This window comes from Prionailurus viverrinus, chromosome B3 (assembly GCF_022837055.1).
Source record: "Prionailurus viverrinus isolate Anna chromosome B3, UM_Priviv_1.0, whole genome shotgun sequence".
Lineage (NCBI taxonomy): Eukaryota > Metazoa > Chordata > Mammalia > Carnivora > Felidae > Prionailurus > Prionailurus viverrinus.
In genome coordinates, this window is record NC_062566.1 from 121,194,834 (window position 1) to 121,209,069 (window position 14,236).

A 14,236-nucleotide genomic window follows, 5' to 3' on the forward strand; every position below is an offset into this window, starting at 1 on the left:
ACAGGTCATTTAAATGCCCATTTTATTTGAAATCCAATGAAGGGAAATGAAACAATAATGAGTATTTAAATTTCTTTTTAGTTCTGGTGGATGATCTCCTTTAAACACCATTAAAAAAATAAAAAATAAAGCAGTATTTAGGGTCACAATTCCTAGGTTAAGACCCAGGGTTGCCTCTGTGTAACAGATTATGTATACCCTTGCTATACGTGTCTTCATTGTTTTGTCTGAAAAATGAGGATGATTGTTACCTGCTTCATTTAAGTCAGCTCTCCCACCCCCTCGCTGGTAGAGCTATCCTGAGTGATAAGTATACTCAGTCCCTTATTACCCTTTAAATCTCCAAGGCTGGGCTTTTGTAATCAGTGAGCTTCAAGATCCTCAAATATTTCTCTGCACATCTAAAAAGCCCCACTCCATAGAAGAGCATTCTAGAAGATTGAAGCAGCTGATCTGGCACTGGAGATATATTTTTTAAACTTTTATACAGAATATATATTCCTTTGCCTTTTTTTAATTTGGGGAATTTTTTGTATGCTTTTTTTTTTACGTTTGTTTTTAATTTTGAGAGAGACAGAGAGAACACAAGCAGGGAGGGGCAGAGAGAGAGAATCTCAAGCAGGTTCAGCACAGAGCCCGACATGGGGCTCAAACTCACCAAACTGTGAGATCATGAGCTGAGCCAAAATCAAGAGTTGGACCCTTAACCAACCGAGCCACCCAGGCGCCTCTTGTTTCATTTTTTTTTTTAATTTTAAACATGATAAAATAAAAAGCGAAAATTACACATTCCTAGATTCCAGAACTATCTACCAGTGATGACCACAATTAACACTGCGCTCTGTATTTAAAGAATTTTATTGATGCTTATTGTATTCATTTGGGCAGGGTAATTGTGGAAAAAAATAGACAAAAATAAAACTATGTTAACAGCCCTAAGATAAGCGAAGGCTATTACTTGCTCCTGGGACAGTCCTGGGTGGAGGAGAAGGTGGGCGGTCAGCCAGGGACCCAGGCTACTGAGCCGGGGACACCGCCGTCTCCAGCTTTTGTTCAGACTCACTCTGGGGTCCTCTCTATTCCAACCTGCTGCGCCGCAATGGCATACATGTTTTCTTTCTGTTGGTGTCCCCAGCTTCCTGGCAACATAGTCGCCTCCTGCACTGTTTGGCTGAAATTGCCCTTAACGCAAAATTGTGTGATTCAAGTTCACCCTCCCAGGCATGCTTGGAACTCATTCAGATTCGGACTCCTCCTTCACCCTCCTCCTCTTATCAGAGGTTCAAGAGTGCTTACCTCCACTCCTCTCTGCTTTCTTTGAAAAGGTTATGCCAGCTGCATTCGCTTCTCACATCTGTCTCCATTAGCTAAGCTGGCAGTCCGTGCCCCTCCCCCTTCTGTGCTGCAGCAGGGTTTTTATTTTTTCTAGTTTTGAGGTATAACTGACATGTAACACTGTGTAAGGTGAAAGTGTACAATGTGTTGATTTGATGCATTTGTATACTGCAAAATTATTACCACCATAGCATTAGCTAACACATCCATCCTGTCATATAATTGCCATTTCTTTTTTGTGGTGAGGACATTTAAGATCTCTCTTAGCAACTTTCAAGTATATTAGCATGCTGTACATTAGATCCCCAGAATTTGTTAATCTGATAAATAGATGTACGCTTTCACCAGTATCTCCCCATCTCCCCGTCCTTCCCCAGCCCCTGGTGAGCACCACTGTAGTCCCTATTTCTCTGAGTTTGGCTTTTCTATTTTTATTTTTTAAGTTTATTTATTTTTGAGAGAGAGAGAGAGAAAACAAGTGGGAGAGGGGCAGAGAGAGAGGAGACAGAGAATCCCAAGCAGGCTCCATGCTGTCAGCACAGAGCCCAACAGGGGACTTGATGTCATGAACCTGGAGATCATGACCTGAGCCAAAATCAAGGAGTCAGACGCTTAATAGATGCAACTACCCAGGTGCCCTGGAATTTGGCTTTTTTAGATTCCACATATAAGTGAAGTCATACAGTGTCTATTTATCTTTCTCTCAGCAAAGATTTTATTTTTTTTTAAGTCACTTATGAGCATGATCAGCTGTCTTCTTACCTCAGAAAGTGGCTTCTTTTCCTTGATGTTTTCTTGAGGTAACTCTTGTCTGTCTGTCCCTTTTTGTACTCTTAGATTTCCCCTAAGAAATCCACCTCTTTTGTCTCTCCCCACCTCTCCTTGCAGCCTCTCCCACCACTTTCTGCCCTTAGAGCCGTCAGGTAGCTTCAGCCTCATTTAATCAGCTGGAACCCACAGCAGTTTCTCCTTTCTCTAGCCACTACCCCTAAAGCGGCTTCAGCTGGCTGGCTGCCTTGCACTGTGGCTCTCTCTTGGGGCACTCACTCAAGTCCGGCTTGTTCAACAGTACTCTCTCATGGAGCAGCTTTCCAGACTGCAAACCACACTCAGACAGTTTGCAAACTCTCCTAACTCATTTACATCTGGCTGACAGCAGTTCGAACCCTTCTCCCCAAAAGGAAAGCTCTGACAAGGAGTTTATTGCTCACCAGAGAGAGAGAGAGAGAGAGAGAGCACTTCCACATGGAAGCATCTAAAGTATCTTTAGAGGGACAGGTGGGACAACTATGAGATGGTGCAATGCGGTAGCCAAGTATCCCAGTTACTTGGGCGGGCAGAGCTCCGGAAATACAGGGCTTTTAGTTTCAAACCAGGACAAAATTTTATATGTACTTAAAAGTGGGCCTTTCTGGGGGCACCTGCGTGGCTCAGTCGGTTAAACCTCCAACTCTTGATTTCGGTTCAGAACATGATCTCATGGTTAGTGTGTCAAAGCCCTGCATTGGGCTCCGTGCTGGCAGTGCACAGCCTACTTAGGATTCTGTCTCTCTCTCCCTCTCTCTGCCCCTCCCCAACTCACACACTCTCTCTCTCAAATAAACTTTAAAACAAATAATAAATAAAGTGGTTCCTTCCTGGGCACTTGGGTGGCTCAGTTGAGCATCTCACTTTGGCTCAAGTTATGATCCTGTGGTTCCATGAGTTTGAGCCCCACATCAGGCTCACTGCTGTCAGGGCAGAGCCCTGCTTCAGATGCTCTGTCCTCGTCTCTCTGCCCCTCCCCCTCTTGTGCTTTCTCAAAAATAAACAAACATTTGAAAATAAATAAATAGGGGCACCTGGGTGGCTCAGTAATTTAAGCCTCTGCCTTCAGCTCAGGTCATAATCTCATGGTTCATGAGTTCAAGCCCCACGTCAGGCTCTGCACTGAGTGCAGAGCCTGCCTGGGATTCTTTCTCTCTCTCTCTGTGCCCCTCCCCCACTTGTGCTCTCTCTCTCTCTCTCTCTCTCTCTCTCTCAGAGTGAATAAACTTAAAATTTTTTAAAATAAATAAAGTGGTTCTTTCCATGTAGGATCAGGATCTTGATTTGGGGGTGAGGGGTTCCAAGAGTCTTGGGATATAAACTATTGATGCTTTCTGTTGAAGCACTGATGTGTCTTTCAAGAAGTTCCAGTAATGAGCAATAACATTATCTGTCTCTGCAAAATTTATGCTAATGAATACAATGGACCAGTAAGTTTATCTTAATAAGACAGTGAGCTGAGGTGGGGTGAGGGGATGGGTAGATGGTTTCTGTTCTCAGAGTTAATTCTATCCTCTCTTTCCCAAGATCTGTCTCATACTCAACATCCTTAGTGAAATACCAAACCTAGTGTTTTGTTGTTGTTATTGTTGTTGTTTTTAAATTTGTGTGAACATTGCATCACCTCCAACCTCAAGTCTCTGATGTCTGTTCTAGCTTTCAGTCCATTCAGGAGAATAATATAGTAAAACTATTGTTCACAGGGCCTTCACTGTGTGCTTGGCTACATGTCCAACCCCTCTCACAGACATTATTTAATTTTCACAAGAGTCTTCTTAAAAATGTGCTATTATTATCCCTATTTTATAGATGAGGAAACTATGGCTCAAAGAGGTCAAGACACTTGTCCAAGGTCATGTAGTCAGAAAGAAGAGGCAGAGTCAACAGTTGATCTGAGTTCCACCTGAGTACTCAGTAGTAAGAAGGAGCAAAGCACTGACATATGTATGCTGTGATGTGTATGAACCTCACACACGCCATGCTAAGTGAAAGAAGCCAGATGCAGAAGACTACATATGTATAATTTCATTTATACGAAACATCCAGATAGGGCAAATTTAGAGGTAGAAAGCAGATCAGTGGTTCCTAGCCATAGAGGACGGGGTGGGAGTTAACTACAAATGGGCCTGCAATCACTTTTGTCCTTGACAGAAATTGACAGAAGTATTCTAAAACTGGGGTTTAATGGTGGCTGCACAATTGTATAAATTTGCTACAAATTACCTAACTGTATACCTGCAATATGTGAATTTTATGAAAATTCTTCCTCCGTAAAACTGTTAAGAAAAAGTCCAGGCCAGATGCTAGGTTGTGACTCTCTACCAGTGGTTGTTCTAGTTGTTACTTCTAGTTGTTTCTATCAACAAGTGGATGCACGTTCCTTTAGGTGCCTTAGGTGCCATTCCCTAGGGGAAAGGATACAGGTCTTACTGGGTTCTTCTGTCCTCTTCATATAAGCATAGGGAGTGCCTGTGAACGCTTTCAACCAATACACATGTGTTGAATACAGTTAATTTTGCCAATGAGAACCTATTTCTAACAGTCAGGAATTTCACTAATGCTAACTATGCATTTTGATTGGCATGTATATAAACCTTAGTATGTGAGTTACAGACATACATGATATCACACCACATGTGCTGAAGTCTTAAATTACTGATATAGAAAAATAAACTCAAATGAACCGCTGAGACACTACAACCACGACCTCTGAAGTAGCAACTGACAGAAGGAAGCTCTCTGCTCTTATTGCCTTGCTGTCATCCATCATTTAGTCTGTTCAACTTCCCAACCCAAGGCCAGGATATGTGTGCTATTAAGAATAAAGATATGTGTCCTCAACAGCCATTGGAGGGGCTTTTCTTTTCTATTTAAATATAAAAAATTTGGTGGGGGCGGGGGAAGGATGTGAGACTGCAATTAAGAGAAAGGTCACCCATAAATTCAGATGGACTGAAACTAAGCCAATGATGGGGAGGGCTGAATAGTTATTGTGTCCCTGGGAGGAGCCAGGAGGAGCTTGTTGTTGATGGGGCTGATTCCTGGCAGAGACAGTTCCTGGGGCACCACGTAAATGTGTATTCTTCTCATGAACATTTGTTAACTCTGATTCGTGTTGCTTTATCTTTGACAAGGACAGAAATGGACGTATTACTGTGAATGTGTTTCTTGTAACTCTTACAGAGAGATTCGGAATACCAGAAGTTTAACTTACATAGATCCTGGTGCCCTAAAAGAGCTCCCCCTCCTGAAGTTCCTGTAAGTATTAACTTCTACCCCATCCTATCCCCACCCTTTTTTTCTAAAGAGAGTTACAATGCTGTTGCCAGCCAGGAGTCTCCCTAGGATGCTGTGGGCCAGAGCCATTTTTGTGGTATATGGCCTGAAACAAATCACATCCTGTGATTTACACCCCAACCTTTCCCATCAGGGAAGGTATCAGGTGAAATGATCCACATTTGAAAAACCTATTTAAAAGTCAGCACATAATGCTGGGAGCAAAGACTTAATCCAAGAGACATGAGGAAGAAAATACCCTTAAATGGAGTGTAACAGAACAAAACAAAACAAAAAACTCTGAGAGGCCATTGGTCAATTTTCTTAGGAAATGGGTACCACAACAATGTTAAAGTGACTGTCACAGAGAAAAGAAAAAGCCACAAAGGGCAAAATCTAATCTCTTGGAGGTTGGGAGGACAAAAATGGAGGAGACAACACTATTGCTTTGCTTTGGTGACACCTTATGGGCTAGATATAACCTATTTGAGAGCAGGGACCACAGCACTTTTTCTCTCTATTGCATCTTTACTGCCTGGCACAGAGCAGGTGCTCAATAAAAAATGTGTTCAATGGATGTGTATGTGTGGCCTCAGGTTCTCTAGGCACCCTCTGGAAGAACCCTTCCCTTCTTCCCTTCTCTCCTGCTCACATGCATTGTAAAAGATTAGAACACAAAAACATTATGAGGGGAAAAATTTAAATCAACCTTAATCCAAATACTGAGAAATAATCACAATTAAAATATTAGGTTGCTTCCATCTAGGGCTTTTAAATAAAAGTGTATATTCATATATATTTTATGAATTAGGTCTTTAAAGATGAATTGAAGTCATCCAGGAAAAGAAGGGGGAGAGGTAGAAGAAAAATACAGGTAGATGGACTAGCATGATAAAGACACAGAGGTATGGAAACATGTGTCTCATGTGGGACCTAAAAATAGTTCAGTATTGAAGAGGTGGGAGTGGGAGATGCAGAGAGAATAAAGGAGAATAGCGATGGAAGATGTGGCTGGAGGCGTATCTGGGGAGTAATAAAAACTTATGGGACAAGGCAATCACTCCTGTATGGATCTTGAGTTTCAATCAATCAATAATTCTTTGATACAATGATCCCTCAGTATGTGCAGAACTCTGCAGGGAACATATAGGATAATAAAACATTGTCCTTAAGCTTCAAGAAGCTTACAATCTAGTTGGGAACATATTGTTCCCAACATATGCCAGTTCCCATAAACGGAATCAAAAAATTCCTCTCCTACTGGAAAATAATGGTAGGTGATAAATGAGAGGTACAACATTATTTGGGGTCCAGGAAATTTGAGGGCACGTCAAAAAGGAGATGGACTTGTTTGGGGTTTTGAAGAAATGAGAGATCCTGGTTCCTAATCTGGCATTTCCAGCCCCAATACATGGTCCTCCCTTAACTCCAGAGCCTTCTTCCCTCCACACTCTTCCACATGAACCTCTATTGCAATTGACTAGTCTGTTTGTTGTTTGTTTACTGCTCTTCACATGTTCTATATGGAATCTGAACTCTCTCCTTTGCTATCTGGAATATCCCATTTGCTCTTTCTGAGACCTCAGCCTCCTGTTTTCTTTCAAATCTTATGCCTTCCCCTCTAAAAGGAGTCAGGCCAGGGGCACCTGGGTGGCTCAGTAGGTTGAGCATCCAACTTGATTACACCTCAGGTCATGATCTCCTGATCATGAGATCGAGCCCCACATCAGGCTCTGCACTGAGCGTGGAGTCTGCTTGGGATTCTCTCTCCTCCTCTCTCTCTCTGCCCCTCCCTTACTTGCTCATGACTACACATGCCCTCTCTTCCTGTCTCTGTTTCTCTGTCTCTCTAAATACATACATAAATAAATAAATAAATAAATAAATAAATAAATAAAATAAACAAACATAAAATAAAATAAAATAAAATAAAATAAAATAAAATAAAATAAAATAAAATGAGTCAGGTCAGAATTTGCCTAAGAAGGTATATCAATGGAATAAGAGTTTTTTCTCTGCTGGAAGACTTCCTTTAAAACTTTCTTGACTCTCTCTGTCCCAAAAATAAATAAACGTTGAAAAAAAAAATTTAAAAAATGGGGCGCCTGGGTGGCGCAGCCGGTTAAGCGTCCGACTTCAGCCAGGTCACGATCTCGCGGTCCGGGAGTTCAAGCCCAGCGTCAGGCTCTGGGCTGATGGCTCAGAGCCTGGAGCCTGTTTCCGATTCTGTGTCTCCCTCTCTCTCTGCCCCTCCCCCGTTCATGCTCTGTCTCTCTCTGTCCCAAAAATAAATAAACGTTGAAAAAAAAAAATTAAAACTTTCTTGGTAGTTACCTAAGTCTCACCCCATGCCATGCCACACTTGTCAAAAAAAATCTATTTCCACTACCTACATTGTAGTAGCTGCAACAAATATTAAATTAACCAAATCTGAGAGGCATCAGGAGCCTGAGAGTTGCTGTATTAGTACTGTTTTATGTACATCTTTTAATCTTGACATTTTTCCCTGATGACACAAACTTTGGAGAGTGAAGACATTATCATTGATTGATCGTATTCCTTGTCTAGACATATTTTCTAAATAGTACTGCTGCCATGCTATTCCCAGGTGACTTTCATGGAAAAATCATTCTTGGCAAAATAATGAACACAATATAATGCGGAGTTCTAAAGAGGAAGCCTGGCTTGGAGCTGGGTATTATATTGTCTTTCTACCCCATCCTCCCCCTATTCCACTGCCCTTCCCATAATGTCCTCCAATTAAAACAGGGAAATATCACACACACACACACACACACACACACATGCACACACACACACACAGAAACCTGAATTCCTATTTCTAGGAATCCTACTTGGATTCCTTGGAAAGAATCCTCATATTCCTCTAAACAGAAGAAAATGTATTAACCCTAGTGGACCGAATTAGATTCTTGTACCTTGAGGGAACATGCCATTCAAGGTTTAGGACTTGCCTATAGTCACTCAGGTATTGAAAGAAAGAGTTAGGATTTGATTCTAGTCTGACTTCAGAACCCATGCTATTACACTATTCTGCTTCCTATGTGTTGATTTTCTTACCTTATTTCTGTTCTTTTCTTCTCTTTTCATGCGCTTTAGTGGCATTTTCAACACTGGACTTGGAGTATTCCCTGACCTGACCAAAGTTTATTCTACTGATGTATTCTTTATACTGTAAGTATACACACATGCAATATTTGGCAGTATTTTGTCACTGACAAGAAGTAGGATGCAGTCATAAGGGTTGGTAAAAACCAAGTGAAGCAATTGTCTCAAGGGGAAGAGAGATCAGCTGTTACAAATGCACTGGTGGGTGAAGCAAGGCAGGGACTGAGAAATGACCATTGGGTTTAGTAATATGGCACTTTGGTGACTCTGACAAGAGCAGTTCCACAGGAGCTCCAGCATGAAGTCTGGTTGGAGTTGGCTCAAGAAAGAGTCAGAAGGAAACAAAAAAAAGAAAGAAAAAGAGTCAGAAGGGAAGAGTTAGAGACAGTGGCCATCAACTCTTTTAAGAAGTTTTACTCTTAAAAAAGAGCGGTAGTTAGAGGATATTGGGTCAGGAGAAAAGGCTTCTTTTTGTTGTTGTTTGATGGGACAAATTATGGCATGCGTGTTTGCTGATGCAATTATTGAATGGAAGGGAAATTTGATGATAATGATGATACTTTATTTTCCACATAGTTTTTAATAGCTTTTCAAACACTTTCCCAGGCATTATGTTTACTTCTCTCAACCACCTTATAAGGTATAAATGGAAGTTATAATTTTTTCCATTCTACAAATGAAGAAACTGAGGAATTGAGAATCTAAGTGATTTTGTCTGAGGAGAGTCCCAAGGAGTAGTAACTAGGGGTGTTAAAACTGCTTCCTGTGATTTCTGATTGGTGGCCATGTGCCCTTTTCCAAAACCTGTGACACAGTCAAGTGTCTTACCTACTTGTATAGAAGTCAAAGGACTTATGCAGTTACAGGTTGAGTCTGCGCTACAGGAAAATGTGGAGTGATAGGATCTGAACTCTCAGGATTTTGCTAGAAAAAAATGACCACACTCCTTTGCTGCAGAAGAGCTCAGTTCAAAATGTAGGCAGTCTTCTTGCAACTAGACTGGCACACAAATGTTCTCCGGAAGCATCTGCTGGCAGTGTTTTGCAAGTAGAGGACACTCTGTAATATTCATGAAAAGAAATTCATTGATCTCCTTCTACCAACCCTTCTTACAGGTTTCATACACTTAGAAAACTCTAGTTACTCTGGACAAAGTATTGGTCGCAGATTTACAAGAATACTCTAGATCCACCTGGTCCCCTTGCAAATGAGGATTAAGTCGGGGACCTCAGCCCACACTCAAAGTGCACTTGCTTCCTGCACGTTTGGGGCTGTGACTGCGTGTCCACCTGGGACAGCTCTCAGCACCTCACTGGACCTCTAGCCACTAGCAGCTAAGAAATGTCAATGAAACTTAAAAAGAAACAAGATTAAACTAAATTGTGTCAGGTTATTTATTTGAGAGCATAGGTAGAGCAAGAGCCCAGCTCCAGAAGGAAAGCATTTTTTTTTACCAAGTGTTTTTTCCCCCTCTTTTGCAGTGAAATCACAGACAACCCTTACATGACGTCCATCCCTGCGAATGCTTTTCAGGGACTGTGCAATGAAACCTTGACACTGTGAGTATTGCCAGTTCTACTTCTACCAAAATGCAATTTTTATTTGGACCACTGTCGTATTTTCATAGCCCATCCAAGAAATATACTATAGGATGTCCTGTATCATCTACTAAAGTAGTTAATTAAGAGGATTGCCTTATGGTATGGTACTCAGTAGACGACAAAATGGTTTAGGTAACAAGACAAGTATTCTCCTCTACAAACGGTCAGCATGATTTATCTGTAGAAGACCATTTAGGTTTTATAAACCACATGGCCTTTGTGGCAACTGAAAAAGGTAGCCATACACAATACATAAACTAGTGAGTCTGTCTGTTCCAATAAAATTTTATTTACAAAAACAAGTACTGGACCAGATTTGACCTGCATACCTTATAATATAACTGTATTCTAGTATCCATATTGTGTAGAGGAATAACCTGGGCTTAGAGCAAATTGAACTCTTCCAAGGTCACTGAGTTCGAAAATGATGCCACTAAGGGCTTCTCATGCTCTCTGTACTCACATTCAACTTGGTCATCACAACTATTATGAGACTCCTATAAAGCCATATTGAATAGAAAATAGTATTGTTCTATATCATTACTTTTCCAGAGTTTGAATGGGTTCTGCTCTTTAGATAAAGGAGAAGTTTATTAGAGAAATTTATAAAATGTTCTAATAAGTCTAATAGAAGTATAAAAGTTAATTCTCCAAACTTGTAGGAAATTCCCCTCTTTCATGAAATTAGCCACAAAATAAAATTGAGGTTGTCCAAAGGATCCCTTGTCTCTAGCTTCAATACCACTGTCCAAGCTCAGGCCTGGTGGTGTTTTTGCCTGGATTGTCACCCAGCTCCCTTTCTCTGGTCACACTACAGTCCAGGGGTTCTTTATCATATATAAATTTGTTTGGATTATTCCCCAGCACAATTGATCCAAGCCTCCCCTGCCATTCTTGTAAGGGGCTGCTTCCAAGCCATTCTAAGTCTATCAATCTAGGCCTTCTGAAGCTATCTCAACCTCTGGGACTCTATCCACAGTGGAACATTTCAGTTCATCCTTCTCGAAACAAGGAGAGAGCTCTCTTGAAAAGAGACTCGTTCTTGGCCACCATTTCATCTGACAACACAGCAAAGACCTGGAGTCTTAGCCTGCTCAGTCCCAAACCCCAAGGCCATTTGTCTCCTCTGTAAAGGTTTCCATTGTACCACTTACCACTCATTGTATGTAAACTACTTTCTCAATTTCTTTACAGAAGGTTACCTTCAGCTTTTGGCATTTTTTTTTCCTAAGGACCTCATATCCCAAGCAGCCCTCTCAAGTAAAAGCTGCTGGTTGTCCCACTGAGCACAGGCCCCAGTAGGTGTTTAACAAACATCCAAATAAGGGAATCTCATGCTTCCTGCAATCTAGTGGTGGGGATGGAATGAGTTGCCCACTATCTTTTCAGATGATTATTTTTACATTCCTGAAAAAGAATGTTCTTGCTTCTTTGAAGCTCATGCTCAAAAAAGTATGAAAGGGTATGAGTCCAACAGCAGAATTTATATGCATATTCCTGTTAGGATAGAGTTTCAGAGTTTGCAATCCTTTTTTTTTTTCTTTTTCACTATTTTTTCTTCCTTCACTTTTTTCCCTTTTTAAGGCCTGTTTGTCCAGTAAGAGTTTTATTTAATCTCTGAAATGTAATTCCAACAAAGAATATTTTCATTGTCTAGGAATCTCAGTAAAGTTTGGGAGAACAGAAATCTCAAACTCACGATTCTCACATATAATATAAAAGAACTCTAGTTCAGAAAAAATTATCAGAGCTTTCTTCACCCTCTGTGCCTAGCACCTCTGTGCATTGCAATCCTCACCCAGGACACATTAGTAGCTGGAATTAAACTCATTGTATGATTATTTAAAACTAATCAAAAATAAAAACAAGGATTAGTCTCAGTTCTCCACAACTACATAGGATAAATGCCAGTTTTCAGGGTATCTCTTTTAACACGGTCATGTCCTAAGTGTCTCTCACCAATAAACATATAGCTATTTGATCCTCCCAGCAACGTTTTGGTTAGGTATTAATATCATATTTCTTACAGATAAGAAAGCTGAGGACAATAGAGGTTGAGAAATTCTCAGGATCACATATGATGAAGTGACAGAGCCAGATAAAATTCCAAGTGAAGAGTCTCTTGCATGCTTCATAGCGTGTCACCAGAGTTAACAGGTGGCAGGTACAAAGGTTTTCAGAATTCCCCTACAACTGTCACTAGTTGTACTTGACTGTGGTCATGGCTGCCTTCTCTTTCTGGATGCCAATAGCCCCCATGCATCCCCCTGGAGACCAGAGCTCCCATGGCTATGGCTCCTTTTCCTTTGGGTACTTAGGAAGAATCACTTCCTGAGGACAGAAATCCTGACTCCCCGAAGCTCCGCCTCAATGTGGCCTTGGCAAGTCACCCCCACCTCTCAGTAACTTGAGTAGTACATAGAGGAGATGACACTTCAGTCCAGTCCCAGGGATCACCGCACAAAGTAGCTAGTCACGGAAACATAGCAACCACTTAAAACATCCAAATTTCCACAAAAGAGAATGCTCTACCAGTTTTCTTAGATTTGTCTTTGAAGTTTGATTTGATTCAGCCCGCAACCATTAAGCATTTAATCTATGATAAGCCCTGAGGACAAAAATGTGGATGAAACACAAATGTGAAGTGGCATTTTAAATAGGAAAATATAAAGCTTATGCATTCAGATGAATAGTATCTTTTAAAATTGACCTCTTAAGAAACTGAAGTTATTCCTCCATTACTGACATTGAATTAACTGTTACCTGAAACTCTTCTTTTTTGAGTATAGGTAAAACATTTAAAAATCAGTCTTTTTTTCCCCTCTCCCATGGTTGATGGGGGGTGGGTGATGGGCGTTGAGGAGGGCACCTGTTGGGATGAGCACTGGGTGTTGTATGGAAGCCAATTTGACAATAAATTTCATATTTAAAAAAATAAAAAATAATAAAAATAAAAAAAATAAAAAAATAAAACAAAATAAATCCTTAATCATGGCAAATCTTTGCTCTTCCAACTAAATCCACTTCTGAGAAACAGTTTGAAGTTACTGGGAGATGTGTGGAAAATGGGGATTCACCCTGGGAGATATTACTCTATGTTCCAAGCAAGACATACTGTAAAGTTTTCTTGTGGGACCTGAGAACCTTCATTCACATTTCTGATACCACAGAACTGAAGCCCAACCCTCACCTCTTATGGGTCACTGATTTCTCCTCTCTCTGTTGATTGTAGGAAACTATACAACAATGGCTTTACTTCAATCCAAGGACATGCTTTCAATGGCACAAAGCTGGATGCTGTGTAAGTCAAGGGTAATCATGGAAACCACTGTTTTCCTTCACATTCCCACACCCATTCAATGGGGGATCATCCCATGGGTCATAATTCTGTTAGAGATAGGTTCTACCAGAGCATTCCTGAAACCCAGAGTTAGCATGACCAAAACGTGGAGATGATGTTAAATAACTTAGCAAGAGGCAGCTTTAGTATATACTTACAATGACTCCAATTCTAAATCCCGAAGTTTTATCCTTGATAAAATGGAGAACCATGGTCTCATCTTCAGTTTCCTTGAGAGCTTGTTTGGAGGTTCTAGCAGGATTGTGCAGCTACTTATAAACCCTTGACTGAAGAACAGTGCTTCTCTACAGGAGCAGGTTGTCCTCTTCGACCAAGTGCACAGCTTCAGGAGGGATGCACATGGAGTGGTGAGAGAGGAGGGGGCACACCTGCCTAGCCAGCCAGATCAATGGACTCAACCCTGGTGATCAATGGGGTGACAGATGTCACAGCCAGATCGCCCTCACATCTCAGTTTTCTTGTAGGTGTGTGTGTGTGTGTGTGTGTGTGTGTGTGTGTGTAAACATTCATCTATATGTACATGAAGTAAAAGGTGTCTTTAATTGAGTCCAAAGCTGTTCAGAAAGTAAGGTTTATCTTTTTTGTGTTTTCTAGCACTTTTCCAAAAGGTTTAGTTTATATTTGATTCACTCAAAAATAGCTGAAAAGACATATCCAACTTTTGCCTGCCCCAAAAATAAATAATGCCTAGAACAGGATGTTGACCAAAAGATAGCCATCGAACTGG

The 14,236-nt window shown here is 40.9% G+C and overlaps 1 protein-coding gene across 1 annotated transcript in view; it reads left to right on the top strand.

The window, feature by feature from the left end:
- Positions 1 to 14,236, top strand: part of TSHR (thyroid stimulating hormone receptor) — a 164,398-nt gene that overhangs the window by 112,217 nt on the left and 37,945 nt on the right. Inside the window, exons 4-7 of the mRNA XM_047863200.1 lie at positions 5,326 to 5,400; positions 8,539 to 8,613; positions 10,029 to 10,106; positions 13,381 to 13,449. Coding sequence (XP_047719156.1) covers positions 5,326 to 5,400; positions 8,539 to 8,613; positions 10,029 to 10,106; positions 13,381 to 13,449 — 297 coding nt within the window. The remainder of the gene's footprint in view (positions 1 to 5,325; positions 5,401 to 8,538; positions 8,614 to 10,028; positions 10,107 to 13,380; positions 13,450 to 14,236) is intronic.